This window comes from Eriocheir sinensis, unplaced genomic scaffold (assembly GCF_024679095.1).
Source record: "Eriocheir sinensis breed Jianghai 21 unplaced genomic scaffold, ASM2467909v1 Scaffold276, whole genome shotgun sequence".
NCBI classification, from domain to species: Eukaryota; Metazoa; Arthropoda; class Malacostraca; order Decapoda; family Varunidae; genus Eriocheir; species Eriocheir sinensis.
The window spans coordinates 160,842-187,412 of NW_026111583.1; the positions used below are offsets into that span (position 1 = coordinate 160,842).

The 26,571-nt window shown below is 45.0% G+C and overlaps 1 protein-coding gene across 1 annotated transcript in view; it reads right to left on the reverse strand.

Moving 5' to 3' along the window:
• Positions 1 to 26,571, reverse strand: part of LOC126991421 (receptor-type tyrosine-protein phosphatase delta-like) — a gene marked incomplete at its 5' end in the record, with an annotated part of 57,951 nt that overhangs the window by 24,452 nt on the left and 6,928 nt on the right. The window contains 4 exons of the mRNA XM_050850188.1: positions 2,394 to 2,522; positions 3,345 to 3,937; positions 7,039 to 7,168; positions 7,438 to 7,548. Of these exons, the coding sequence (XP_050706145.1) occupies positions 2,394 to 2,522; positions 3,345 to 3,937; positions 7,039 to 7,168; positions 7,438 to 7,548 (963 nt within the window). The remainder of the gene's footprint in view (positions 1 to 2,393; positions 2,523 to 3,344; positions 3,938 to 7,038; positions 7,169 to 7,437; positions 7,549 to 26,571) is intronic.

The window sequence follows — 26,571 nt, forward strand, 5'->3', positions numbered from 1 at the left end:
ATGAAAGAGAATCTAGACATAACCAGTATGGATGACCTGGAGAAGGTTCTTGATGAACTTTCTTCTATCCACTACAAAAATATGAGTAAATAACATCAACTTTCATGATGATGATTTTTTTCGAGGATCACATGAAGGTGAGTGGCCCCTCCGCATCAAAACTGCTGAAGATATGTTACCCTACATATTTGCCGCACATAAGTACAGGTATGGTAGATGCGGGTTACACTACGTTCCTTCCATGACCTGGCTAGAGCCAGACATTCTACACAGGTTTTGCAGAGGAGAGTAGTCACTACACAACACTGCTGGTATATACAATCGACAGTGGAGTGATATGTTTATTGAGACCATTTTGATGAGGAAAGGACATGGACCAGGCGTCATCATTGGAACAGCAGAGAAAACTCAAACAATGCCAACAAGGGTGTTCGGTATGGATGCGACAATGGCCTTCATTGGTGACCTGAGGAAGATGTCTATGGGTGAAGAGAATTTACAAATGACCCACAAAGAGGAGTCCACAAGTCGCCTAATTCGGAACGGAAATGATCGCCAATCACTGCGCAGAACTCTCTTGTTATGCATTTACCGTTTACAGTTTGAGACATTAAGGGCAGATGGTTTTCACAGCTCATTTTCGAAGGAAGTAGTCAGCCAAAACGTCCCAAAATCGGGGAACATGTAATTGACCAAGAAGCAATCTACACTCGCGTTATTGGCCATCTAGTCATTCAGCGGGACCTCAACTTTAAATAAGTACTGTCCACAGAGTTGGTCGCTTATCCGCCATCGATGTTCCATGCTGATGGCCTGATGCTGGTTGCTACCGCAAAGTCAGCAATGAAAAAGAATATCCAGGTTGAAGTTGTTGCTCTCAACAGTTGTCTGAAGCTGATGTCTACCGCTTCTTTACCCGATATTACGACTTCTCTGCTTGTTCTCGTGCTATCAAAGATAGAGAGGCAGCTCACAAAAGGTATCAGAGCCTTCGCACTTCTGCTAATCACGACCTTTACACTTCCGCCCGGAATCGTGCCAAATCTATTCTTCGACTTTCATCCACAGAAAATGTCAAAACATTGCTGTCTCTAATTATTCCAGAGACTTCTGGCACATAGCCAAAGTATCTCTTTGCTTCTTCATCTTTCCCTAATCGCATCACAGCCGTCACATCTGTCTCTAGGGCCGAACTCTTCGCTCAAACTTTCTCTAAAAATTCCACCCTGGACGAGTGAGGGCATGTTCTTCCTACTCATCCCCTCTCTGACTCTATTATACCTGCTAATAAAATTCTTAAGAATGAGGATTTTTTTATGCCCTCTCTGGCCTCAACCCTCAAAAGGCTTATGGACCTGATGGAGTGCCTCCTATTATCCTTAAAATCTGTTCCGTGCTGACACCCTGCATGGTCAAACTCTTTCGTCTCTGCCTTTCAACATCTACCTTTCCTTCCTGCTGGAATTACACCTACATACAGCCTGTGCCTAAGAGGGGTGACCTCTCTAATCCTTCAAACTACCGTCCTATAGCTTTACTTTCTTGTCTTTCAAAAGCTTTTGAATCAATCCCTAACTGGAAAGTTCTTAAGAATTTATCAACTTTTGACCTTTCTGATCGCCAGTATGGGTTCAACAATGGGCGTTCTACTGGTGATCTTCTAGCTTTCTTAAACTCTTGGTCATCCTCTCTAAGCCCTTTCGGTGAAACTCTTGCTGTTGCCTTGCACATCTCGAAAGCTTTTGACAGAGTCTGGCACAAATCTCTGATTTTCAAACTAACCTCCTACGGATTCTATCCGTCTCTCTGTACCTTTATCTCCAGTTTCCTCTCTAGTCGATTTATCACTGTGGTAGACGGCCACTGTTCTTCCCCTAAACCCATCAACAGTGGCGTCCCTCAGGGCTATGTCCTATCTCCCACTCTTTCTGTTGTTCATGGATGATATTTCCAAAACAAACTATTCTATTCACTCTTACGCCGACAACTCTACTCTGCAGTAACATCTTTTGCCCAAAACACTTCCAACAGAAACTATATGATTCTAGGCTGGAGGCTGTAGAACCCCAGACCTTGCTATAATTTCTGATTGGGGCCTGGTGTCCTTCCACGCCTCAAAAACTCAATTTGTCCATCTATCAACTCAACACAATCTTCCAAACACCTATCCCCTATTCTTAGATAACACTCAGCCGTCACATCCTTCAACAATAGACATCCTCGGGACACTGACCGCCCTCATATAAAGAATAAAAATAATAATAATAATAATAATAATAAATATAATAATGATAATAAATATAATAGTTAATAATAATAATATGAAAATAAAGTTAATAATAATAATATAATAATTGTAATATAATATTAATACTAAGTATACTGTTCCCTACGTTTGAGGTAATGGTGAGTGTTGAATGAGTGAGCCATGTTCCGTAAGGTTCCGCGCTCTCTTCCTTCAGCTTGTAGTCTCCTGATTTCCAAGTCTCTCCTGGCCCCAACAGCATTCTTGGGTAGTCATTCTGGTCAAAGTAAAGATTATGCTTAGCACTGTTAAATAGTATATGACAAAACTACTTAGTAATATGCCTCAGTTTCTTTAAAGCAGAACATTTTGTATCGACAAAAATCAATATAAAGGATAATTTGCCTTTAACAAAGGCAGTAAAATCAATTTGTGGCATGAAGCAACATTTCATATAAAACATTGTAATTAAGTTGAGTTTGAAGACATATATACTTTCTAGATCTAAATATAAATAAATAAATTATTCAGTATACACGTAAACAGAACAGTAATTGCAACCACTTTATGCCAAAGAATAAAATATTTAGGCATCTACTTGTTCACCATATATTTCCCTAAATACAAATATATGTCATGTCTACAATGCATGGGTAAGCCAGGAAAACAACAGAAGAGAACAAAAGATGGACAATCGGTTGATCGGCGTCTGCGACGCCGATAAAAAGGGCCACTAGCGAGGGAGGGACGTGAAGTAGGGTAACGAGGGGGGATGGAGAGGAGAGAAGGGACTTTAGATCGTGCAACAAACAGACAGAGAGTGACCGGCTTAGATGCTACCCCCTGAACACTGAGAAAGCCGTCAGAAGAACACAGCGCACCCTCATGCTGAAAGTTACACCTCTTCTTCAGCTTGCCACAGATACATTTCTTAACCTAGAGTTCGCTTTTTCCCAATTTGAAGACAAGATATATACCGTTAAATTTTAACATGGCAGAGGCAGGGAGAGGTGGTTGAAAACATGCTGTTTCCGGCAAAATATTAAACCCCCCGCGTGTTGGTAGAAACATGCACCTATGGAATTAAGGGCACACATACCTCGTCCTGATCTTCCAAGCTGTTGATAAAGAAGACCATCGTGGATCCTGTCTCGGCGATGAGCCTCCAAAAGTTGTCAATGGTGTGCGGCATCGGGTGTTCTGTTGCCAGCATAAACCTGTTCTTGTCAATGCCCGGTATGCGGATAGCATTGATGTACTGGGAAGCCCCTACCTCAAGCCCCGCCTTGGGTTGAAGGTAATACCGGTTTGAGTCTGCTGGTAATACTGCTTGGTTGCGATTGAGTGGCCAGAAGACAGGCAGGTTGGATGTGTTGTATGTAAGGGGAGAGGGAAGAGCCTTGGCCATGGCGTACTGGTCTCCGCTTGATAAAACGCATCCGTCCAGGAATTTCTTGAGGTGATCTGCTGACATGACCATCTTCTTCCCGAACAAGATCTCATCCAGAATCTCAAGGCTGAGGTTGAACTGAGCTTCGTTCTCCACCAAGAGCGCACGACTCATCCTTAGTCTGGCCAGCACTTCTATGGAGCTGAGGTGGCCCCTGAGGCTCAGCATCTCGCACATCAAAAGAACTTGCAGTACCGCACCTGTTCGTCCTATGCCAGCCGAGCAGTGTACAACTGTTGCTCCTGTTGAAGGAAATTTACTAATTATGATAGATGTAAGGAAATAGATGACGAGAGAGGAGGCTGCCAATATAGAACTAATTCACAGCAACACCGCCAACTGATATCATACACCTCTTCTTACAGTAAGGGCGTAAACTCAGTGTAAAAATAAGAACAAAAAAAAAATGAATATGGCGCAGTGTAGTGCTGACTTGCCTGATGGGCGAGCCTCCCATAACCCACTTAGCCGGGGGGTACCTCTTTGGCCGACTGGTAAAGGTGGCTCTCCCGTTACGCTGGTCATGGGTTCGATCCCAGCGCCAGCAAACCTTTCCTTGTCTGGATTCATTTCTCGTGTGTTTCGTTACTCGCAGTGGCCGTGTGGGAGTGGAGTTAAGAGCAAATTCTGGCATTTCAGCAGCACCAACAAAGAAGGTAGTTAATGTCATCTAAAGAGTCGGTCATCAGGTTCGTCCACAGCAAGAAGAAACACAGAAAAAGGGAGGCTGCTCCAGAGTTTACCAGAGAAATGTATAAAATTGAAAATGTTGGTACATCTTGCATAAGGGATTTAGACAGTTTAAGGGAACACCAGAGAAGGAAGCCGTGTGTAGCGGGGCCACAGGAGGGACGGAGGAATGGAGTAAGCGGGTTCAGATGAACGTTTTACAAGAAAATATCAATAATATATAGAAATAAAGGCAGCATTGCGGCGAAATATAAGACAGGAGATAATGAGATATGAAGCCACTCCGTCAGAGAGGAATGTGATTGGTACCCCCACACACATGAAATTCGTACTCTGGTCTACTATGTCTACTGTGGTCATACTGTGGTCCCCTCCCAGACGAGGACTGGGGCTTGATGAGGACACGGGGAGGGCCTTTGATAGGTCTAGAGCGACCCCTTGTCTCCTGTGTATAACTCACCTTGAGTGACCTAACACCGTTTCGACAGGTGTGTGCTTGCATACGAAAGATAAAACTAAAAGAAGCGCACCAAAAAAGATTAAAAAGAATAATTTTTGATATATCATGGAGAGACAGAAGTGAACATCATTGATTGGAGAAGAGACTTCGGTAAAGATATTTCAGTGCCGATGGAAGATAAGAAATCATAGGTAATAGCATACATTGAACTGATGGAGGATGGCGAAGGTGATAGAGTGGCAACCCGGGAATTGCAGATGTTGAGGCAGGCAGAGGACCAAGTGGAGGAATGAGATGTAATGTTTTCCTGGAGCACGGGAGTACAACATCTAACGTGGACAGGTGGAGAACGTTGTGAAATTCCTCTTTCCTGTAGTTAACTACTAGTAGCTCAAAACGATTCTGATGCTGATGATGAAAAGGTTTGCCAACGCTACGAATTAAAAGCCTGAAATTGGCGAAGCAGGGCATTTTTCCTAGATCTAAATATAAACAAATCTATCGGCTGTTAAAAATAAGACCATAAATGATCGACATTAGGACATAATCATTCATTTAAGTCCTTGTATCAACCTGAGTAACAGGAATAACAATGATTGGTTTCGAGGTTCAAATAATCTCAAGGTTTCAAAGCGGTTCTTGGTAATCTGCTGTGGAGGACCGAGCGAATCCACCATTAAAACAAAATTTGCTTGATGACGATCGTTCGAAAATATTATTCGTAATTATTCAAGTTTGTTATAGTCGATAACAGCCGTGACCACCTAGATGAACTGGCGGCTCACAGCTTTGGTTCTTTAAGAGTAAATAGTCTTATCTTTCGTCTTTTTACAAAAAGTGTACGAAGCGGCATGCAAACATGAAAATAATAGTTTGTTACGTTTCGATTTTCATAAATCATTTGACAAAGGGTTTCAATGAAGACGTTAACGTACACGTAAAAAACATCGGATAGAGTAATGCCTCCCCGTCTCCCGGGGTCCCGCTGCACACGACTTTCTACTGTTAACCAGCATCTTCATTCTTTTATTCCCTTCGCTGGTAAACTCTGGAACAGCCTTCTTCCTTCGTGTGTATTTCCTCCTGCGTACGACTTGAACTCTCTCAAGAGGAGAGTATCAGGACACCTCTCCACGCGAAATTGACTTCTCTTTTGGTCTCTCGTTCTATTCTATTTTGTTGGAGCAGCGTCTAGCTGACTTTTTCGTTGTTGTTTATTGCCCTTGAGCTGCCTCCCTTGCTGTAAAAAATGTGTTGTAGTGGATTAAGGCTTGGTTGGCTCAGTGACCGGACGAAGAGAGTCAAGCAAACGGGGACATTTCAGATGAGGCTCGCATTACTTTAACCATATATCAACGATCTTCACTACGGTATATCTAGTAATATCAGCATATTTGCTCATGCTATAACGATTATGCTGTTGATATCAGGCAGCAACACCATGATATTACGGGAAAAACTAATCGGCCTGGAGTGGTTCAGATGTCATCAATAAATGCAGCATCGTAAGTGTAGGAAAAAAAATATCCCTTCTAATTAATTGCACATTAAATATCATATTTCTTGTTTACGTCAATCGTGAAGACATTTGGATGTGCTTACGAAACTTCTGTACTGCCAGAAACTCCGAAGTTCTTGGATTTTATTGCTAGAAGCAACCGGAGTGCACAAGTCATCCTTCAATTGCTTCTGAGAGTGGTTGAACCTCACCTAGATTATTTTGTTGAAATTTATTGCCCCTGTTAAAAATGAATTGGGTAATAGGGCGATTTTAACTAATCATGGGTTTTGTTAAAGGAGATTCAGATAAAGTGCGTATCTTAAAAACAAATGCGCAAGAACACGCAACGCAAAGGGTATAAATATCATAATTTCAGGAACATGAAGGAAACTGACAAGGACTGGTTCACGGATAGGATGATGGACAAATAGAACAAGATAAGCAGAAATATAAGTCATGGAAACACGGTTAGAAATCCCAAGTGGTTTAAATTTATGAATAGGTGACAGATAAATGAGTAAATGACCTTCTTTCATGAGCAGCCTGCCTTTTGGGCCGGCTGATCCACAACTGAACATTATAACCACTAAAACTCAGGTATTTTTGCCTTCAAGTTAAATGTAGAACATACATTGTATTTCATGGGCTATAACTAAATGTTTCAAATGTTTGAATGTTTATGACAAACGTACCATGACTGTGGTGAGCCTGGAAATGTGCGAGCATTCGGGCGATGGAGATTACTTCGGTGGGGACGCCGTGGTCAGGCCACTTGCTGTAGTGGTAGTGCTGGACCTGGCGCGCCGCGCCATTCCGCCTTACCTGCACACACACACACACACACACACACACACACACACACACACACACACACCCACACACACACACACACACACACACACACACACACACACACACACACACACACACACACACACACACACACACACACACAAGGTAAATCCATACACAAAAAATAAGTCAGGAAACATTACAAACGTTTTAAGCTAAAAATACCCATTATTGTATAATATTTATTATCATATCAGCATTAAGTGAAAAACAGCTTAATCTTCACGAAGAGAACTCACCGTAAGGGTAGACACAGTGAAGTAAGGAAGCTGTTTCCTGCAACTCATCGTTACCTCAAAGCCATCAAAGTTTAGTGCATGTTCAGGGCTGAAGTATTCACTGACTTTCTTCTGTAAGACAAAGTAGAAAATAATTCAAATGACGAAACGAACAAGAGGATAATTATGTTTTTCGTACAATGGTAGAGGTAGGCCTATCTGGATGAGCAACGCAGCGCACTCAACCACCTCAGGCTGTATCCTTCTTTCCTTCTTCCTGAATAATCCTTCCGTCCATGAACGTGGCAAACCCTAGAGGGGCTTTGCTCCTTGACCTTAATCCTCCCACGTTTGCCATGTGGCGTCCATGCAAGGCTGGGAGACTGATGTCCTGTAGGCTGAGCGATGCAGTAGTCGCGAGCCGCGGCAAGCAACACACCTCTTTGGTCCCCGTCGAAGGGGAGTGAGTCACTTTGTCGTGGTGGCGGGGCTTGAAGGGAGGTCGACGGCACCACCTACCGTGGTGGCTTGCCTACGTCGATAGGGTTCGATGTCCGCTGGCCTCGTGGACCAAGTCTTCCCCCTCATCACTAGTAGAGGAGGCCTACTGGTGATGTTGCCTGCGCCCGCCCTTTTGCCACCTAGGGCAGGCCTATTGTCTTCCCACGTGTTTGCCGTGCATGGCGTCCTGTATACTCCCCGTGCCCTCTCATCTGGGAGTTGAGTCCACCGCGGGGCAGGGTGTAGTTTCCCTCGGTGGGCAACACGCTCCTTTGGTGGGAGGGTTGGGGTAAGACGGGCGGTTCAGTGTGGCCCCACTGAATCAATCGGCTGGTCATGCGTTGGCTAGGGTCAAGCGGTCACTATCAGGTGGGCGACCGCAACGGTCCCGCGACCGCCGTTAAACGACTGGCAGTGGCCGCGTCTACTTCTCCATTACCCCTGGGGCTGTTGGGTGCGGTCTGGCCCCAACATCCAGCCTCCCCTTGTTGGGCCCCGTGGTGGGAGGGGGTGTGGGGTAGTTAAAACCAAATTCTAGTGTATGGGTATAAATCCTCTCCCCCGGCCTGCCTCTCTTCCTGACGTCCGCGTCAGTCCCCGAATACTCCCACAAGGTCCTCTCTCACCTTGGAGCCTTTCACGGCTCCTGGTGGTGCCTCTGGGAAGTCCCTACCCCCTAGGGCAGTGGTTCTTAACCTTTTTCATCGTCTTACCCCCTGAGACTCTCCAGGGCATTACCGTGACCCCTATATTGTATACTGTAATGGTGAACTTTGCGAATATGTAAGGTAAAACATAACAATATGAAGATCCTGATTTATTGAAAATGTTACAAATAAAAGACCTTGGAAAATGCCACAAATCCCCTACAAGTGCTAAAACAGTACAGACCATCAAGCTTTTTCCATTTATAAACACTTATGAAATGGGCCAGCGGTATCTATTAAATTCATCATTGATAAGTAAAATTGTTCACGAGGTATATTAATTTCTCTTAAGAAAAAAAAAGTTGCTACAAAATAATAGCCTAGTTTTCTTAAATGCAAAATAATAACTTAGTATTCCTAAATGCAAAATAATAGCTTAGTATTTCAAAATGCATAATATGAAATCCAAAATTCCTCGAAACAATTACCTTGAACACTAACGAAGTCCGGGGCCGTGCCTGGAAGAAACCAGACGCCAGGCAGGAAGTGTTGCCAACTCACATATATTTTGCTACATGTTCTTGTATGATCTAAAATATACTGTAACATTCTAGACTGTACTGTTCTGGATATATATAGGAGAAGAGGCGAGAGAAGCCAGCCCCAGTCATAGTAAGCTAGTGGTAAGTGAAGAGTCAGAGTGAAGTGTACTACTAAGGAAGAATATTAAACTACAGAAGCTGTGCAAAGTGTTTACATATCTCCCTCCCACGGAGTCTCCTGACGGCGACACGGAACCCAAGTAACACGTCCGGCATAACACTACGATAATGGTACAGAATTACAGTACGGTATTTTTACCGTACTGTACAGTACTGGAAAAATAGCTGGGGTACGGTACGAAATTAGGGTACGGTATTTTTTCAGGTAGGTTAAAATTCGTATCGTAACGTACTGCCAGCCTTGTCTATGACACAAGGACGCGTGGCAGCAGCAGCACGGGCAGCGGCGCTGTGGTGGCAGTTTTGGCTGCCGAGGGAACTTGACCGTATTCCTGCTTCTTCGTCGGTGTAATAGTGATTGTACGATCGGTGATACGCATCGTGGCCACAAACTTTGGTATTCGCAACAGCCTAACATATCATTCTGAAACGAGGGTTACCAACCCATCCGCAGAGAATGCTTTAAAAAATAAAATACCATTAATATTTTTTTTTTTTTTTTTTTACTAGTACTCCATTAGTAGTGGTTTAAGTTATTTCTGATGCCACAAACATCTATACCATTAAATATGTAAATATGGTAATTTTGTGACCAATGATCAAGAGGGGCAATTCAGAACCTTTGTCACAACACAGCTGAAACCACAGAGTCAATAATTTAGAACGCAGAGACAGACATTACTGGGTTTACCACTGTTTAAATTTCTAGTTTTTCATGATAAGCTGGCGCAACCATCTAAAAAAAAAAATGAAATACATACATACAAATTTATTCATACATATAAATTCACTGTTCTTCCAGTTGACAGTTGAAAAAAAGTTCTTATTACAAGCCTACAGGCACGAACATAAATGTTAAGAGACGAGCACACGCTCTAGTTGCGAGTGGCCTTGGTGCTCATCTCCGTCGCATTGGCCCTTGAGCCTGTGGCGGGTACGAACCCATCAACCCGGGACACAGGGCAGTGTGACATCTGGGTTACCACAGTTTACCTTCCCCAGGTTTCCCCAGGTACCCATTTATCGACCAGCCCGAAAGTGAGGATGAATAGCTGAGGGAGCTGCACGCCGACTGCCCTGGCCGGGATTCGAACCCTGTACCACGGGGAAGACACTGCAAAATAAAGCAGAAATGGGCTTCCGAAAAACTTATATTAATATTATAGCACTTACTGCGTACCTGGGCACCTCCACCCCAAACCCCTCGCTCCCCGGCGCCTTCCCTTTACCTCGTGACATTTCTATCCGGCGCCTCCCGCCGCCCCTCGCACTTTGCCCCTCGTCCCTCGCCCTTCGTCCAAAACCCAGCTTCCCCAACGCCTCACGTCCCTCTATATTAAAAGGGCTCCTCAATAGCACTTGACAAAATTTCCGGCAATTTACTCCATAATGGTCGTGATGTAACAATATTTCATATTTTTCTTCCTCCCGAGGTTAACGGACGAGCCTCCAGAGCTGCGCAAAAAAACATAGCAAGGAAAAGTTAAGCTCTTGGAAGATTTGTGTTTCCGTTGTCTCGCTTTCGCGTCGTTACTTGGCGCAGCTGAGGACGTCGTTCCAAGAAGCCTTACGTGAGAGAATTTCCGGAGAGCCCCAAAGTTTCTCAGACACCACCGCCACTTACTTCAAACACTTCCTCCTCAAATCAGATACAACAAATGTCGTCCCTCCACAGCTGACTTACGTGGCCTTTCCTCCGAAGAGAGACACTATGGCTGCCATACGTGCCCCTTGCGAGCCTTTTGGATTTTTCTTTGTGCCCTTAAGCTGTCTCCTTTACTGTTATAAAGAAGAAGAAAACGAAAAAGAGGAAAAAAAAGAAAAAGATGAAAAGAAAAAGAAAAAAAAGAGGAAGTAAAAGTAGAAGTAGAATACAGGAGGAAGAAGATGAAGATGAAGATGAAAGAAGAAGAAGAAGAAGAAGAAGAAGAAGAAGAAGAAGAAGAAGAAGAAGGAAGATGCAAATAAAAAAGTAGCAGAAGATGAAGATGATAAGAAAGAAGAAGAAAAATAAGAAGAGGAAGGAGGAGACATAACAGTAATAGAATCAACACTATCCTTGCCACTGCTATCTCAGCCGTTATAGTTCACACCTTCTTTAAGAACTGCAGCGTTGCAAGGTCACTGGAAGAGTTTACTTCAAGCCGACAGGTCTGCAGACGCTCCCGTAAAGTAAACCAAACTGTTGCCGGATGGTTAAGAAACACTTGCATTCGTTCCTTCACGGTGAGATACGGCGCGCGGAGAAGGTGCGATGTTTCTGTTTTTATTCCTTCTCTGGTGAAGGAGACAGAGCCAAGGCTAAGTAAACACTTTGGGGTAGGCGGTGGCTGAGTGGTAGCGTGCTGGGCCCACATTCATCGCGTGATGGACGACGCGAGCTCGAATCCCCACGCTACCACCTGGGATTTTTCAGTCACCGCCAAGTGGCAAAACTACCCACATGCTGTCCTGAAGATCACCCATCAACCCGGACTCTTGAGGAAACCGTCCAAGTGAATCAAGAACGAGTTCCGGGGAGCGGCATAAAACCAAGATAAGATGGCGTCACTATAAACACCTGGCTGCGCCAATACGGGCTGGGGCCGACTACCATCCAGGCCCCCCAAGCAAGCCTACCGGCGCTATAGGCGTGGACAAAAAAAAAAAAAAAATCAGTTCACGGTGAGATGTGACGCGCGGAAAAGTCATGGTGGTCAAGCCTGTATAGACTCAGCAGTTTCTTTGTGTGCAGGAGTACCTTGGTATGACATTTACTCTTTGTAGTATGTCCGTGTCGTGACTGGGGCTGTTTTTCTTGTCATGGAGTGGTGGGGGCAGCCCGTGACAGCCAGCCTCTTTCTGGGCTACCCAAGAGGGCCAAGACTCGCTTTCGTTGTTAAGTAGCGATCTGTCCTGTTCCTGCTTCTTCAGATAGCTGTTTACCTTACTCCACCTCTTCATATGCTTCCTCCAGCTACGCTTTCGCCTCGAGATACTGCCAGGCTGGCATTCCCCACGTACGGGCGACGGCAGGGACCTATCCTGCTCCTGCGTCTTCATGTGGCCGTTTACTATACGCTGCCTCTTCATAGGCCTGCCCTCGTCACTCTCCAACTTCCTGACGCTGGAAGGCTGGCCATGCATGGCCGTAGGTACGGTAATAGGTTGGTAGCGCCCATACACGGCGTAGGCACGGCGGTGGGCTGGTAGCACCCATGAACGGGCACTCCAGCGCTCTCAAAGTCCCTGACGATGCCCGCCTCGTCAAAAATCTCCCGGCTGAGACGCACAGCCTTCACGTCTCGCTGTGGCCGCATGGACTTGACACATTTCCTGATGAGCCTCCTGGTGGGCAGGTTGGGGTGCTGCACGATGAAGCTCATGAAAGACAGACAGTAGTACCAGCACTGCACGCCTTGGATGCCGGGCCGCTCCAGACGGCAGCGAACGAGACTCGTGCCGGAGCGGGTCACGGCCGCCATCACCTCAGGGTCGGGCTGATGGCAAAGTTGCTGTCAAAGTAGCAGTACTCTCCGTCCAGGCCCCGGTAGAGCACCACGGCGTGCACCATGGTGTCGGGGCACGCCTCGCGCGGGCAGTAGAGGTAGTGCGGGGGACGCACCCTCACCCACAGCTGCACGCCCTGCCCGGGGGACAGCTGAAGGAATGTTTCTGGGAGGGCAGGGGCGGATACAGGGGGGGGCCAGGAGGCCCCCCAAAATCTCCACCCCAGAAAATCTGGCGTGTATGCGGATAGTGGGTACATAACTGACTCGATTATAATGTGCTGCAACTAAAATACTGAATGTGTCGTCGGCTGTTGGCATATGCAGGCGCGGATACGGGGGTGGGGAGCCAGATGGCCCGGGCCCCCCCCAAAAATATTAGGATAACTAAAATATATGAAATACCCATGAATTGAAAACATAAAATATATTAAAGATATCCCTAAATAGCTAGAGAGCTTTACTATGCGGAGGTGGACGGGATGCTCAGGCAAGATTTTTTTTTTTTCGGTGTCTGATGTAATTTTTCACTCTCCTGCAGGGTCAGAGCACAACGGGCACGTGCCCAGGGCCCCGCGCTCATCTAACAATCTATATACTCGTACAGGGCCGTAGTATTTAAGTTACGGAATCGTATATTAAATAGTATGGAGCAAGATTTAAAGGCCTCGGAAAAAATCTTTGTGACCTCATTCCTCACATGCAAGCAGAAAGTGAATTTTAGTGCAGGCCACTATCATCATTCGGCACTTCGAAGAGGAAATAAGGGAAGACTTCCTTGCCTTTGTGCACGCCCAAGACCTCACCGGTAAAGGTTTAGCCTGGCTCCTTTTGCGCACCGTTGAAGACCTCGGATTGGACATGGCCAAGTGCAGGGGACTTGGTTTCGATGGAGCAAGTGCCATGATGGGAAAATTCAAAGGGTGTGCCGCATTACTCATGAAGAAGTACACCCTGGCCAAGCCAAGCCATTGCTTTAACCACCGGCAGAATCTAGCACTGACGAAGGCGTGTGACGTCAAGGAAGTGAAGATCGCTCTTCAAACACTGACCGAGGTGTACAACTTCGTTCATTCTTCGAATATTCGCTCTCTCCGCTTCACAGAGGTTGTCAAGCCTCCCTCGGCCAAGCGCGAAAAGCTTGTTCCCCTGTGCCCCACCAGGTGGATTGAGAGGCATGACGCAGTGCTGGTTTTCGTTGAATTTCTGCCTATCATCGCTGTTTTTCTCGAGGAAGAACTTAACGCCAGCGCTGCGAAAAAAAACCGCCGACTACTCTTTGCTTAGTGAGGCACTTGTTGAATACTTGGGAATTTGTAAACATATTTCTTTAGATCAGCCAATCTTTGCAAATGTGTTACCTCAATCCCATATAAAAGAAGCCCTATAAGAATTCCTTTTTATCTTCAGCTGTATCTAATTTTACATATTAACTTTTTTGTAAAGGTTAGGTTTGTAATTTATATACGACCTGTATTATGATCACCCTTGCTGCTTACATATCGAAATAAACGTTCAGTTTTCTTCGAATGCTTGTATGGTGAAGATTTCTACCTGTTCAGATTTGTCTTTTCACTGGTCAGATGTACAATTTGAATTGTTTCTTAATATTGCTTGCCAGATTAAATATTGGCTGCACTTCAAATATATATACATATATATATATATATATATATATATATATATATATATATATATATATATATATATATATATATATATATATATATATATATATATATATATATACACACACAAGACGTCACCTCGTATTTCGTCAGTTGGTTTTAGGGAGACTGGAGTTGACATTGCACGGGGGCGAGTCTAGAGGCGGGGGCGCTCATTCAAAAGGCCTCTATTTGTCTTTGTGTGTGTGTGTGTGTGTGTGTGTGTGTGTGTGTGTGTGTGTGTGTGTGTGTGTGTGTGTGTGTATTTTTTTTACAGCAAAGGGGACAGCACAAGGGCACACAAAAAAGGAAACAATAACAAAAAAGCCCGCTACTCGCTGCCCCTGTAAAGAATCTGAAGAGGTGGCCGCAAGAGCAGTCAATTACGTGTGTCCTGATACCTTCCTCTTGAATAAGTACAAGTCGTAGGCAGGAGGAAATACAGATGAAGGAAGATCGTTCCTGAGATTACCAGCGTGAGGGATGAAAGAGTGAGTGAGTGCGTAAGGGATTTGGACAGTAAAGGGATGAGCTTGAGTAGAAAGTCGTTTGCGGCGGGGCCGCATGAGGGAGGGAGATATGCAGTTAGCAAGTTCAGAAGAGCAGTCAACGTGAAAATATCGATAGAAGATAAAAAGGGAGGCAACATCGCGACGGAATTTAAGAGGTAGAAGATTATCAGTAAGAGGAGGAGAGCTGATGAGACGAAGAGCCTTAGACTCCACTCTGTCCAGAAGAGCTGTGTGAGTGGAGCCCCCCCACACGTGAGATGCATACTCCATACGTGTGTGTGTGTGTGTGTGTGTGTGTGTGTGTGTGTCACTAATAACTCTTGGAAACACGGGGATAGCCTCAGGGCTTTGGGAGATGGTTTGCCCCAGACCTTGAGTCCTTACAGTTTCCTGCTTTCCGAAGCATTGGTCCGCTGGATTAATGAAAAAATCTGATGACCCGCCAAGATGACGGGCGATTCGTGTTGTGTGGAATGCGATGTTTCCTTCATCTGTTTGTTTATTTACTTCATATGACTAAGCAAAGAGAGAGATGGAACACGCTGAAAATAAGGTAATGTAGACTAATTGATATGAAATAGTGTAATACGATAGTAAAGGAAAAATATCCCTTAATTAAAATGTGTTTGGAGAAAATACTGAGCGATCTTGTACGACAGATTTATTGTCGTGTCTGGGTTCCCAAAAGCCTTGAAAATGTTGACCTCCGCCAGAAAGTGTTGTGGTTGGGTTGCGTTTGTTTGTTGGTTGGCCGCGCCGGGTTCAGTGCACTTCACGCATATTCATTATTCAGTCTAATGTCTTACGTATGGCATACAAACAACACAGAAGCACAATAACTTTCAACAGTTCAAATTTTGCTGCTATTCTCACACTCAACAACAAATTAAAAGTAGCGAACAGTCTGTTTCTAAATATTCCGTTTAATATGTCGGGGTATACATCGTGTCCATAAAACAAAAAATTATATATCTCCCAGCCTACATATATGTCTATACTGTTCATCTACCCTGCACTGACTCCTATTCTCTACACTCTACAGCCTCTTCACCAAGGCTGGCACTACAGTACAGTACGGTACGGGTTACGGTACGGTACGGTTGAAATATTGATAAAAAGTACGGTATGAAATTACGGTACGAAATTTTTTCGTAATGCACGGTACGGTATGATACAAGTACGGAATATTTAGCAAAATTCCGAACCTAAGATATTTTTTTATACTTTCTTGCCCATTAGCGCCTGGCTGGCTATATTTAGGAGGCCTGATACATGTATAGTCACTTTGTAAATGTGCCTTTTCAAAATTATCGACGTGCCCTAATTATTTCTTCAAACATTTTTTTTCTCTATATATTTTCCTGATGGTACGATAATAGTACGAAATTACGGTACGGTATTTTTTGCCGTACTGTACTGTACTGGAAAAATAGCTGAAGTGCGGTATGAAATTACGGTATGGTATTTTTGGGGGTACGGTACGGTTAAAAATCCGTACCGTACCGTACTGTCAGCCTTGCTTACGAGACTATTCATTTCATTTCCATAATGTATTGAACAAAAATACCATCTCTATTTTGTACCAGATCTAGTAGAAGCCGTACTTTGTACACCCCTAAAGTACCAAATCTGGTACTTTCGTTCCAAAACGGCAACACTGCCTGGTTGTGATTGATGTCTTTCGCGGCTAGTCACCTCAAATACATGAAATAATTGACTTTCTCCAAAGCCCTCCTGACCGCTCGAGAAACCCCAAACAACCCCCAGGAGTCACGACCCCAAGTTAAAAACCGCTGCCCTAGGGCCTACAGGTCTGCCAAAGTTCGTGGGACAAAAATGTCCACGGAATAGTTCACGTAAACCTGGGGCTCCCCAGTCTCCCAAATAGAAGTGATGACTGGTATATATGAGCCTGTTTCTTATGAGAAGTATATAGTATACATAAGAATACATAGAAAGTACAGACACCAGAAGACCTGGCGGTCTATGGCGAGGGTGTCTGTCTACTACCACTACTATAGTAATCTACGTGTGGTAGGACAGTATAGAATAGATGAAGGCTCCTCCCCCCCCACCACTCCCGCTGGCAACGTGCCGGCAGCAAATAGTTAGAAGAGAACACCATGTGCCTTTAAGGAAGAAAGGGACATGGAAATTTTACAGTAAAGAGAGGAATAAGATGAAATTACTACCCTTAACTAATGCTACTGGTGACCTAAGCTGTGGGGGAAATTATTAACACAAAGTCTTCAGGTTGGAGCTATTGATACTCTGCGAGCTAACTACTGACGACGGGAGTCTATTCCAGTGATCGACGACTCGATTATTGAAATAACTTCTGCGTGCCAATGTGTTACATCGGTTTCCCTTTAACTTTATACCGTTGCTGCGTGTTATTGTGTTGGGGTATCTCTGATCCAGACTATCTGGGTTTATGTTTTCGAATATATTAAGTATTTTGTACATTTCGATTAAGTCCCCCTTATCCTTCCTTTTTAGGAAAACATATCTAAACGCTTTAAACGCTGGTCATAGACAATTTACGGAACGCTGGAATTTGTTTGGTTGCTCGTCTTTTCTAGCAAAATTTGATCTTTGATATAATTCGGTGACCAGAACTGGACGGCGTATTCTAGATGTGGTCTTACAAATGCTAAATATGATCTCTTCATAAGTTCGGGTGATTTATACTCAAAGTCCCTTGAGATTAATCCTAATATCATATTGGCTTTTTTACTCGCCGCTGTACATTGATCTACCATTTTAAAGTGTTACTGATAATGACACCAAGATCTTTTCTTGTTTTACTTCACTGAGCTCATGTCCTTGAATCTGATATTTAAAGTTAGGGTTCTTTTCACCTATGTGCATTACTTTATATTTATCTGCGTTGAAACACATTTGCCACTTGTTGCTCCAATCAGCAAGTCTTATTAAATCTGATTGAATATTCTCGCAGTTTTTACTGTTCGTTACCGTACCTCCTAATTTGGTGTCGTCGGCGAATTTGGCTACTTTTGATGGGATATCAGTCTCTAAATCGTTCACGTAAATTATGAATAGTGTTGGCCCCAGGACCGAACCTTGGGGCACGCCAATATTACAGGTTGCCAATCGGATGCTTCTGATTGAGAACTACACGCTGTTGTCTATCTGTGATTGATCATGAATCCGCACACAGCTGGTCACTTATACCGTGGGAACGCAGTTTTGAAATAATCCTAACGTGGGGAACTTTATCAAACGGTTTCTGAAAGTCTAGGTAAATTATGTCATATGGGGCTCAGGCGTCCCAGCTTGAGTAAACGTCATTGAAGAAAGTTAATAAGCTGGTAAGGCAAGATCGATTACTACGAAATCCGTGCTGATTATTAGTTATCAAGTCATTTCTTTCGAGGAAAGTGATCACTTTATCCCTGATTATTTTCGAATAATTTAATTATGACAGACGAAGGCTGATAGGACGATAATTACTGGCTTGTTCTTTATCTGTTTTTTTTTTTTTAATGATCAGTTCAACATTGGCTCTTTTCCACTCAAGAGCGCAACGCGCCTGTGCTAATGATCTGTTGAGCATAAACGTTATGAGTAATTTTAGCTGTTGACTACATTCTCTTTACGCGAGGAGATAAATTATCAGGACCCGGAGATTTATTTGGATCTATTTTTTTCTTCTTTTTTGCAGGTACTTGCCTTCACTGATATCAATTTCAGTCAACGCAAACATACGTTCTTTAGGGCCTTGAATATTTTTCCTAGGGGCGGGGTCATGTTCTCTTTTGTGAATACGCTACTGAAGGTTGAGTTTAGGACCCACGCCATTCCTTTATCATCGCTAACCGTGTCGCCATTATATAATAGTGGGCCGATATTGTTTTTGATTTTTTTTGTTGTTGTTGTTTCTTATCTAACTGAAAAATAGCCTAGGATGTTTCTTAGCCTCAAGTGATATTTTCATCTCATACTCGCGTTTCTGTATTCTGATTTTCCTTTCGCACTCTCACTTGATGTTGATATAATTAGTATGAACCTGTGAAGTGTGTGTCAGTTTATATATCTTATACAGTTTTCTTTTATCGACGATGATTTTCTGTAGGGAACAAGTCATCCACAACGGCTTGTGGTTTTCTGCCCTTCGTGGCTTTAGTGGGATGAACTTATTTGCGCTCGCTGGGCTTTGTACAGTGAAACGGTTATATATTTCTTTAACCCTGACGGTATTGAGCAAATGGTTCAAATTTAATGATGCCAACTCTCTTCTTAGGTCCGTAAGATTCGCTTTAATATAGATGGGTATTAAGTGAGTTTTCTCTTGCTTTTGTTTCAATATTTAAGACACAACTGATAATGTTGTAGTCGCTGCTTGCAAGTGGCTCGCCGACCTCACAGGCATTAATGGGGTGACTCGGTCGTGAAGACTAAATCAGAATATTGTTTCCTCGTGTCGGCGTGGTAACTGTTTGATAAAGAAATGTGTCATACGCAAAGTTTATTAATCTAGAGCCGCCTCTATCGCCAGAGAGGGCAGACCAGTTAACGGAGGGGTTATTGAAGTCATCGCATATTACCGCATTTTTATTTCTGATAACTTTATTTATCTCTGCGTAGAGATTTCCATCAATGTCTTCATTTGATTTAGGAGGTCGGTAAATTACGCCCAGAATATACATTTCATTATTAATCGTCTCTTGTACATACAATGACTCATATGCCTCTGTCTTGGTTGTGTTAAGCTGAATGACTTCTAAATTAGTTAAGTCTGCATGTGAATGGCTACCCGATTAACGACCTCGACATTTTTTAAGTACACCATTCTCTGGTCAAAGCTTGTGACCGTGAGCCCAAGATCATACCACAAGGGGACGGGAGCTTGCTGGTTGAAGTATCGTCACCTGAGGAGAGCTCAAAGCTCCGCGCCCTTACTTCTGTTCCGGGTGCATCAGTGCCCTGCTCTCCCCATGCCACCATGAACCAATCTCGGGGAGTTGTCTTTTCACGGAACCTTCTCCGCTACTCAGAAGAAAGGTTGGTGAACGAACTTTTTGTCATAAACTACGATGTGACTTCAGTGCGACGAGTTCAACGAAAAGTAGACGGATCACTGACACCTACTCCAACCCTGTTCATCACTTTCCACCGTTTAGTACTGCCCAAGACTTTCTAGCTGGCCTGGTTAAATCTTAATATAAAGCCCTACACCCGCAACCCAAAAAGATGCTTTCATTATCAAGCGCATGGTCACGTCACCCAGACCTGTCGACGCTTGAAAAATGGACTTGCAAAAGTAGGAAGACACCTACCGAAGGGGTGCAAGCCACCCCCGGTGAGGTATATATGGGAAGTGAGAAAGCCCTTCCCATTACCTCACTAACCGTTTCCCTATTGTCTCATCTACACCAGAGAGTAGCTCAGCATGCTCTCTAAAGACAGATCCTCTTTCTGCCCATACCGCACTACATTCACACAACACACACACCTTTTCCAAAAATTCAAAATTCAAAATGGCGTTCAATAACCATGCCTCGGAGTCCCCGCCTGGGGGCGGGACCACAAACTCCCCCAGATAGGACTCCCCTTCTGGCTGCCGACCTGAGAGGTGTCTTGATAACTCCTCGAGCCTTTTTCTTATCAATTTCTGCAACATTCGCGGTCTTCGTTCTAATTTTCATTCTCTGGAACACCATCTCTCCTTCTCTAAGACTCACCTTCTCTTCCTCACCGAAACACAGGTTTCTGAGGCTACTGACAGCAATCTCTATTCTGTTCCCTCCTACTATCTCTATCCTAAATTTCAATCCAAAGCTGGATGTTGCGCCTACGTGCGCAACGACATCACTTGCTCTCGTGCCCACGACCTTGACTCCTCAGAATTTTCCACCATCTGGCTAAGACTTCATTGTCATTCTATTACTAAATACATCTGTGCTGTTTATCTCTCACCTAACTCTACTAACTATGTAAAATTCTTTGACTACTTGAACTCTAAAGTGGAGCACATCTTGACCCACTCTCCATCTTGGGAGATTTCAATGTTCACCACCATCTTTGACTTTCATCATCTTTCATTGACCAGCCTGGTGAACAAGCCTACAACTTTACTCTCCTCAACGACCTAGAGCAGTTGGTTCAGCACCCTACACGTATTCCCGACGTCTTGGAGACAGGCCCAAAATACTAGACCTCTTCCTTACCTCTAAACTTTCTGCTTCCTCTGTCAAACTGTTCTCTCCGTTGGGCTCCTCCGATCACAACCTTATTTCTGTCATGTCCTATCGCTCCTGTACCCTCTGGACCCACCGAAGAAGCGATGCTTCTGGCATTTGCTTCAACTCGGTGGGACGACCTGAGGATGTACGTTTCCATTCCCGTGGAATGATTACTGCTTCCAGGATAGAGACCCCTCTGTGTGTGCCCAGCGCATCACAGAGGTGATTGTCTCTGGAATGGAGGCATACATTCCACGTACTTTCTCTACTCCTCATGCTAAAAAGCCTTGGTTTAATCACGCTTTTTTTTGTGCTGTCAAAGATAGAGAGGCAGCTCACAAAAGGTAACAGAGCCTTCGAACTCCTGCTAACCATGAACTTTACATTTCTGCCCGGAATCGTGCCAAATTTATTCTCCGACTTACCAAAAACCCCTTCATTGATAGAAAATGCCAAAACCTTGCTTTTTCTAATTCTTCCCGTGACTTCTGGCATCTCCTCCAACTTCACTTCTTCATCTTTCACTCCTCTCCTTAGTCCTGACGGCAGCACCGCCGTCTCATCTATCTCTAAGGCTAAACTCTTCTCTCAGACTTTCTCTAAAAACTCCACTCTGGACGATTCTGGGCATATTCCTTCTATTCATCCTCCCTCTGCCTCCTTTATGCCTGTTATTAAGAAGGCTTATGGACCTGATGGAGTGCCTCCTATTGTCCTTAAAAACTGTGTTTCCGTGCTGACACCCTGCCTGGTCAAACTCTTTCGCCTCTGCCTGTCAACATCTACCTTTCCTTCCTGCTGGAAGTATGCCTTCATACAGCCTGTGCCTAAGAAGGGTGACCGCTCCAATCCCTCAAACTACCGTCCTATAGCTTTGCTCTTTTGTCTATCTAAAGCTTTTAAATCAATCCTTAACCGGAAGATTCAAAAGCACCTTTCCATTTCTGACCTTCTATCTGATCGCTAGTATGGGTTCCGCAAGGGGCGTTCTACTGGTGATCTCCTTGCCTTCCTAACTGATTCTTGGTCATCCTCTCTTAGCCGTTTCGGTGAAACCTTTGCTATTGCGCTGGACATATCAAAGGCTTTTGATAGGGTCTGGCACAAATCTTTGCTTTCCAAACTACCTTCCTACGGTTTCTATCCTTCTCTCTATACTTTTATCTCCAGTTTTCTTTCTGACCGTTCTATTTCTGCTGTGGTAGACGGTCACTGTTCTTCCCCTAAAGCTGTTAACAGTGGGGAATATTAGGCCCTCCCCGGCCGGTCACATCAGCCATTGGGCCGAAAAAGAAAATAGTGCTGGGGCCAACCCTCCAGCGAAGGAACAATGTTAAAACAGGGAGATCCTTCTCCGTGGGCGCAATGGATAAACAAAAATAAAGTTCAATATAATACAGTGCAAATGTCGCAGGTTGCGAGGAAGCTGGGAAGAACTCCAGCTACTAATAAAAGACTCCCAGCCGCAGTGTCTATGTCTCCAAGAGCCACTGTTAGGAGCATACGCCCATCCTCCCCACGGAATTACAGTGCCATATAATCGCCAACAGATCCGACACAAGCTCATTTAGGAGGTACTTGTCTCCTCATTTCCAACAACGTGGCACACGCTCCGTTCTCCCTTAACACTCAGCTACAGGCTTTTTTTTTTAGCTCATCTTTAATCCTAGAATCTAGAGGCCGGTTGATAGGTGGTCTTCTGGACATCATGTGGATAGTTTTAAGCCACTCGGCGGCGGCGGCGGCGGCGGCGGCGACGATCCTCATTTGCCAGTTATGTATCCTCACTTAATTCACAGACACAAATAACAGATGTGGAAGAGGGTACACAAAGTAACAGGAAAATTTTCATCAAGCCCACCACCTGCACTTAAAATCAGCAATAACATTATATCAGGGAGTCGCCGACGCCATAGCCATAGCATTTGCTGCTGTGTCTCAACGGGACTCGAGACCTCCTGAAGTACGCCGACACTTGGAAGAACAGGAGAGACCCAATCTAGACTTCTCATCCCTCAACTCAGAAATATACAACGCTCCTTTCTCTATGCGCGAACTACAATCACCTCTTTCCCGCTGCAACGACACCTCGCCGGGTCACGATAATATCTCATATGCCATACTCCGACACCTTAGCCCTAACACCATGACCCTTCTGCTCCAAATATATACAACTCGGTCTGGCAGACTGGCATCATGCCAAGTGGGTGGCACAAAGCCATTGTACTTCCCATCCGTAAACCTGGGAAGGATGGTTCACAGCCCTTACACTTCCGACTCATTGCTCTAACATCCTGCCTATGAAAACTCCTGGAGAAAATGGTAAACTTTCGTCTAGTACACCATCTAGAGAGCAATGGTCACCTGTCTCCTTACCAGTCAGGATTTCGGAAGATGAGATCAACAGTAGATTCCATCGTGTGTCTTGTGTCAGCTATCTGCCGCTCGTTTGCAGACAGACAGCACATTGTGTGCATCTTCTTTGACCTCAAGAAGGCTTACGACACGACATGGAGATACGGGATACTAAAGCAGTTTCATGACTTTGGTCTCCGTGGACGGATGCCAAAGTTTATTGAAGGATTTCTTGGAGAACGGAGTTAACGAGTCAGAGTTGTTACGTCCTACTCACCATCCTATGAGCAGCAGGAAGGAGTTCCCCAGGGAAGCGTCCTGAGTGTCACCCTCTTTGCCGTGGCTATAAATGGTATTACAACATCACTCCCTGAAGGGGTGTTGTCCTCCCTCTATGTTGACGACCTGGCAATCTGGTACTCGTCGTCTCGGATGTCCACCGCAGAGCGAAGACTGCAACGTGCCATCGACAGGTCATCCAGATAGGCGGAGGAACATGGCTTCCGATTTTCACCTTCCAAGTCGGTTCCCATGCACTTTTGCCGCTTGAGAGGCGACCATCCAGACCCTGATTTCATCATGTGCGGTTCACTTCTACCTGTTGTCATAGAACACAAGTTCCTGGGACTCGTCTTTGACAGGAGCCTCACATGGCTTCCACACCTAAAAGCCTCAAAAACAAAGTGCATGGGATCGCTCGATCTATTTTGTGTTCTGACATGCACTTCATGGAGCGCTGGCCGCGCAGTGCTCATACATTTTTACCAGGCACTCATCGGGTCGAGACTGTCCTACGGCTGCGAAGTATACACATCGGCAACAACCGCCCGCCTACGCATACTCGATGCAGTCCATCACGCTGCAGTTCGACTGTCAACTGGTGCCTTTAGATCATCCCCCATATCAAGTCTTTTAGTTGACGCTGGAGTGCCACCCTTGGACTTGCATCGAGATGGACCTCTAATTAAATACTGGTACAGATTACAACACCAACCTAACAACCCTGCCTACACCAATGCCTTAGACGTCAATCTAGATATTATATACAGAAACAAAACTCTTCTACCTCGCCCCTTTGGTTTCCGTGTCCGGAATGTCATTGGGGACCTCTCATTATCATACTTCCCTATAGCAGTCTATCAGATATTCCCCATCACACCGTGGGAGCTCCCAAATACACATTTCTGCCGGTACTTCAACTTTGACAAAGCAAGCATCTCGGCGGGAACTGCTCGATAGCTTTTCCTGTCCCACACAGCTAGTCACGCCACTTCTGTACCAGTGTACACGGACGGCTCCAAATCCGATGCTGGCGTTTGATTTGAAGCTGTCTTTCTAGACTTTTCCTGCTCATGAACTTTGCCTTCTGTAGCTCCTATTTTTACCGCAGAACTACCTGCCATTCTTTTAGCACTTCGCACCATTTTCTCTTTGCCTGTCGGCACTTTTACCGTCTACTCTGCTTCACATGCAGGCTCTGTCAGCAATAGAAGATTTTAGGAGCACCCACCCTATAGATTTAGAAGTTTTTAGCTGGCTGGTTCTGACCAAAAGGCGTGGACATCAAATAATTTTTTGTTAGGTACCTGCCGACGTATCTGTGCGTGGTAATGAGGAGGCCGATGAGGTGGCGCGGGCCGCTGCTTCTCGTCTTCCCTCACAGTGCGCTCTTCCACTTAAAGACTATATCCCACCGTGCGGTCTGCACTCCAGAAGGTGTGGCAGGGCAGGTGGGAGGCTGCGATTGCCACGACAAAAATGGGGGAAGTCACGACCAGGGCTGTGCGTCCCTGGTCGTATATATAAGGAGTCGTAAGAAGGAGACTCCTGGCCCGCCTTAGGGTGGGTCACACTCGGTATACACATGGCTTTCTTATGTCCCGGGGAGTTCAGCCCTACTGTGATGACTGCTTGGTACCCCTGACAGTGTGGCACTTGCTGGTCGGGTGCCCCACTTTGGGGGCCCTGCAAGAGCAGTACCTCTCCCGGTGTCGGGGTGGAGATGGGAGTTTCTCTCTTTCCGTAGTGCTGGGAGAGAAGGCTCTCTCCCCGGGGCATGATGCTTATGGCTTCCCACAGGAGGCTGGCGTTCTCAGCCTCCTGTAGGTTTTGTTGACATTTTATTGAGTTTCTTTTATCATGTTTTAATTGTTTTACCTGTGTTTTTTTATTATATTTTTTATATTATATATTATTTTGCGTTAAATTCGGCGCCATAATTATAACCCTGCAGTTGCGGCGCCAGGAGCAGAACTCCTCAATAATCACCATCATCACCTCATTGGTTCTTTATTCCTGCCAAGACTGGCGACCTCTTCTGGCTCGGAGAGGTCAGTCGGCTAGTCTGCGTGACCATGAGCCTAGAGGCCTCTACAATGTCAGGTGGTGGCTGCGTACACTCTCCGGCAACCCTTGGGACTCTTGGGCTTATAGGCCCAATAATCAGCCGCCATTGTAGGCCCACGTAGTGGGTGTGGCGATGAAGTGAACACTTATCAAGAACTATATGGCATCCAGTCCGCTGACATGTCTGGGGGTGGGGGGGGAGGGCAGCAGAGCACCCATACCCCACCAACCACACCCACCCCCCTTTTCTTGAAGGCTGCTAGAATGATGCAGACAAGACAAAATCTCGTCGAGCTAGGACATGGGTTAAGCTCCGGCGGGCTCTCCGTGTGGGTTCCTGGAGCACCCTGAGCCTCTCGAAGGATCAGCGACTACCCCATCTAGCAGCTGAACTCAGAACGCTGAGTTGATATATTGAGGCTCTCTGAGACGGTGAGACCTGGCAATGAAGCGATCAGTAGTGGGGATTATACCTACAACTGGTCAAGCCTGAGTGATGGTGCCCGTCTCAAGGAAGTTGAAATTGACATTTCTAGCAGACTGCAGCCCTTCGTTGTTGGGTTTACTCTAGTTGATGAGTGTATGATGTTGGTGTGTTTGAAGCATATTTTGGGCTTCATATCACTTGTAGCAGTGCATGCCTTAACAGAGATGTGTGAATTTTGAAAATGAGAGATGTTCTACACCAAGCATCACTATACAGTCGACCCG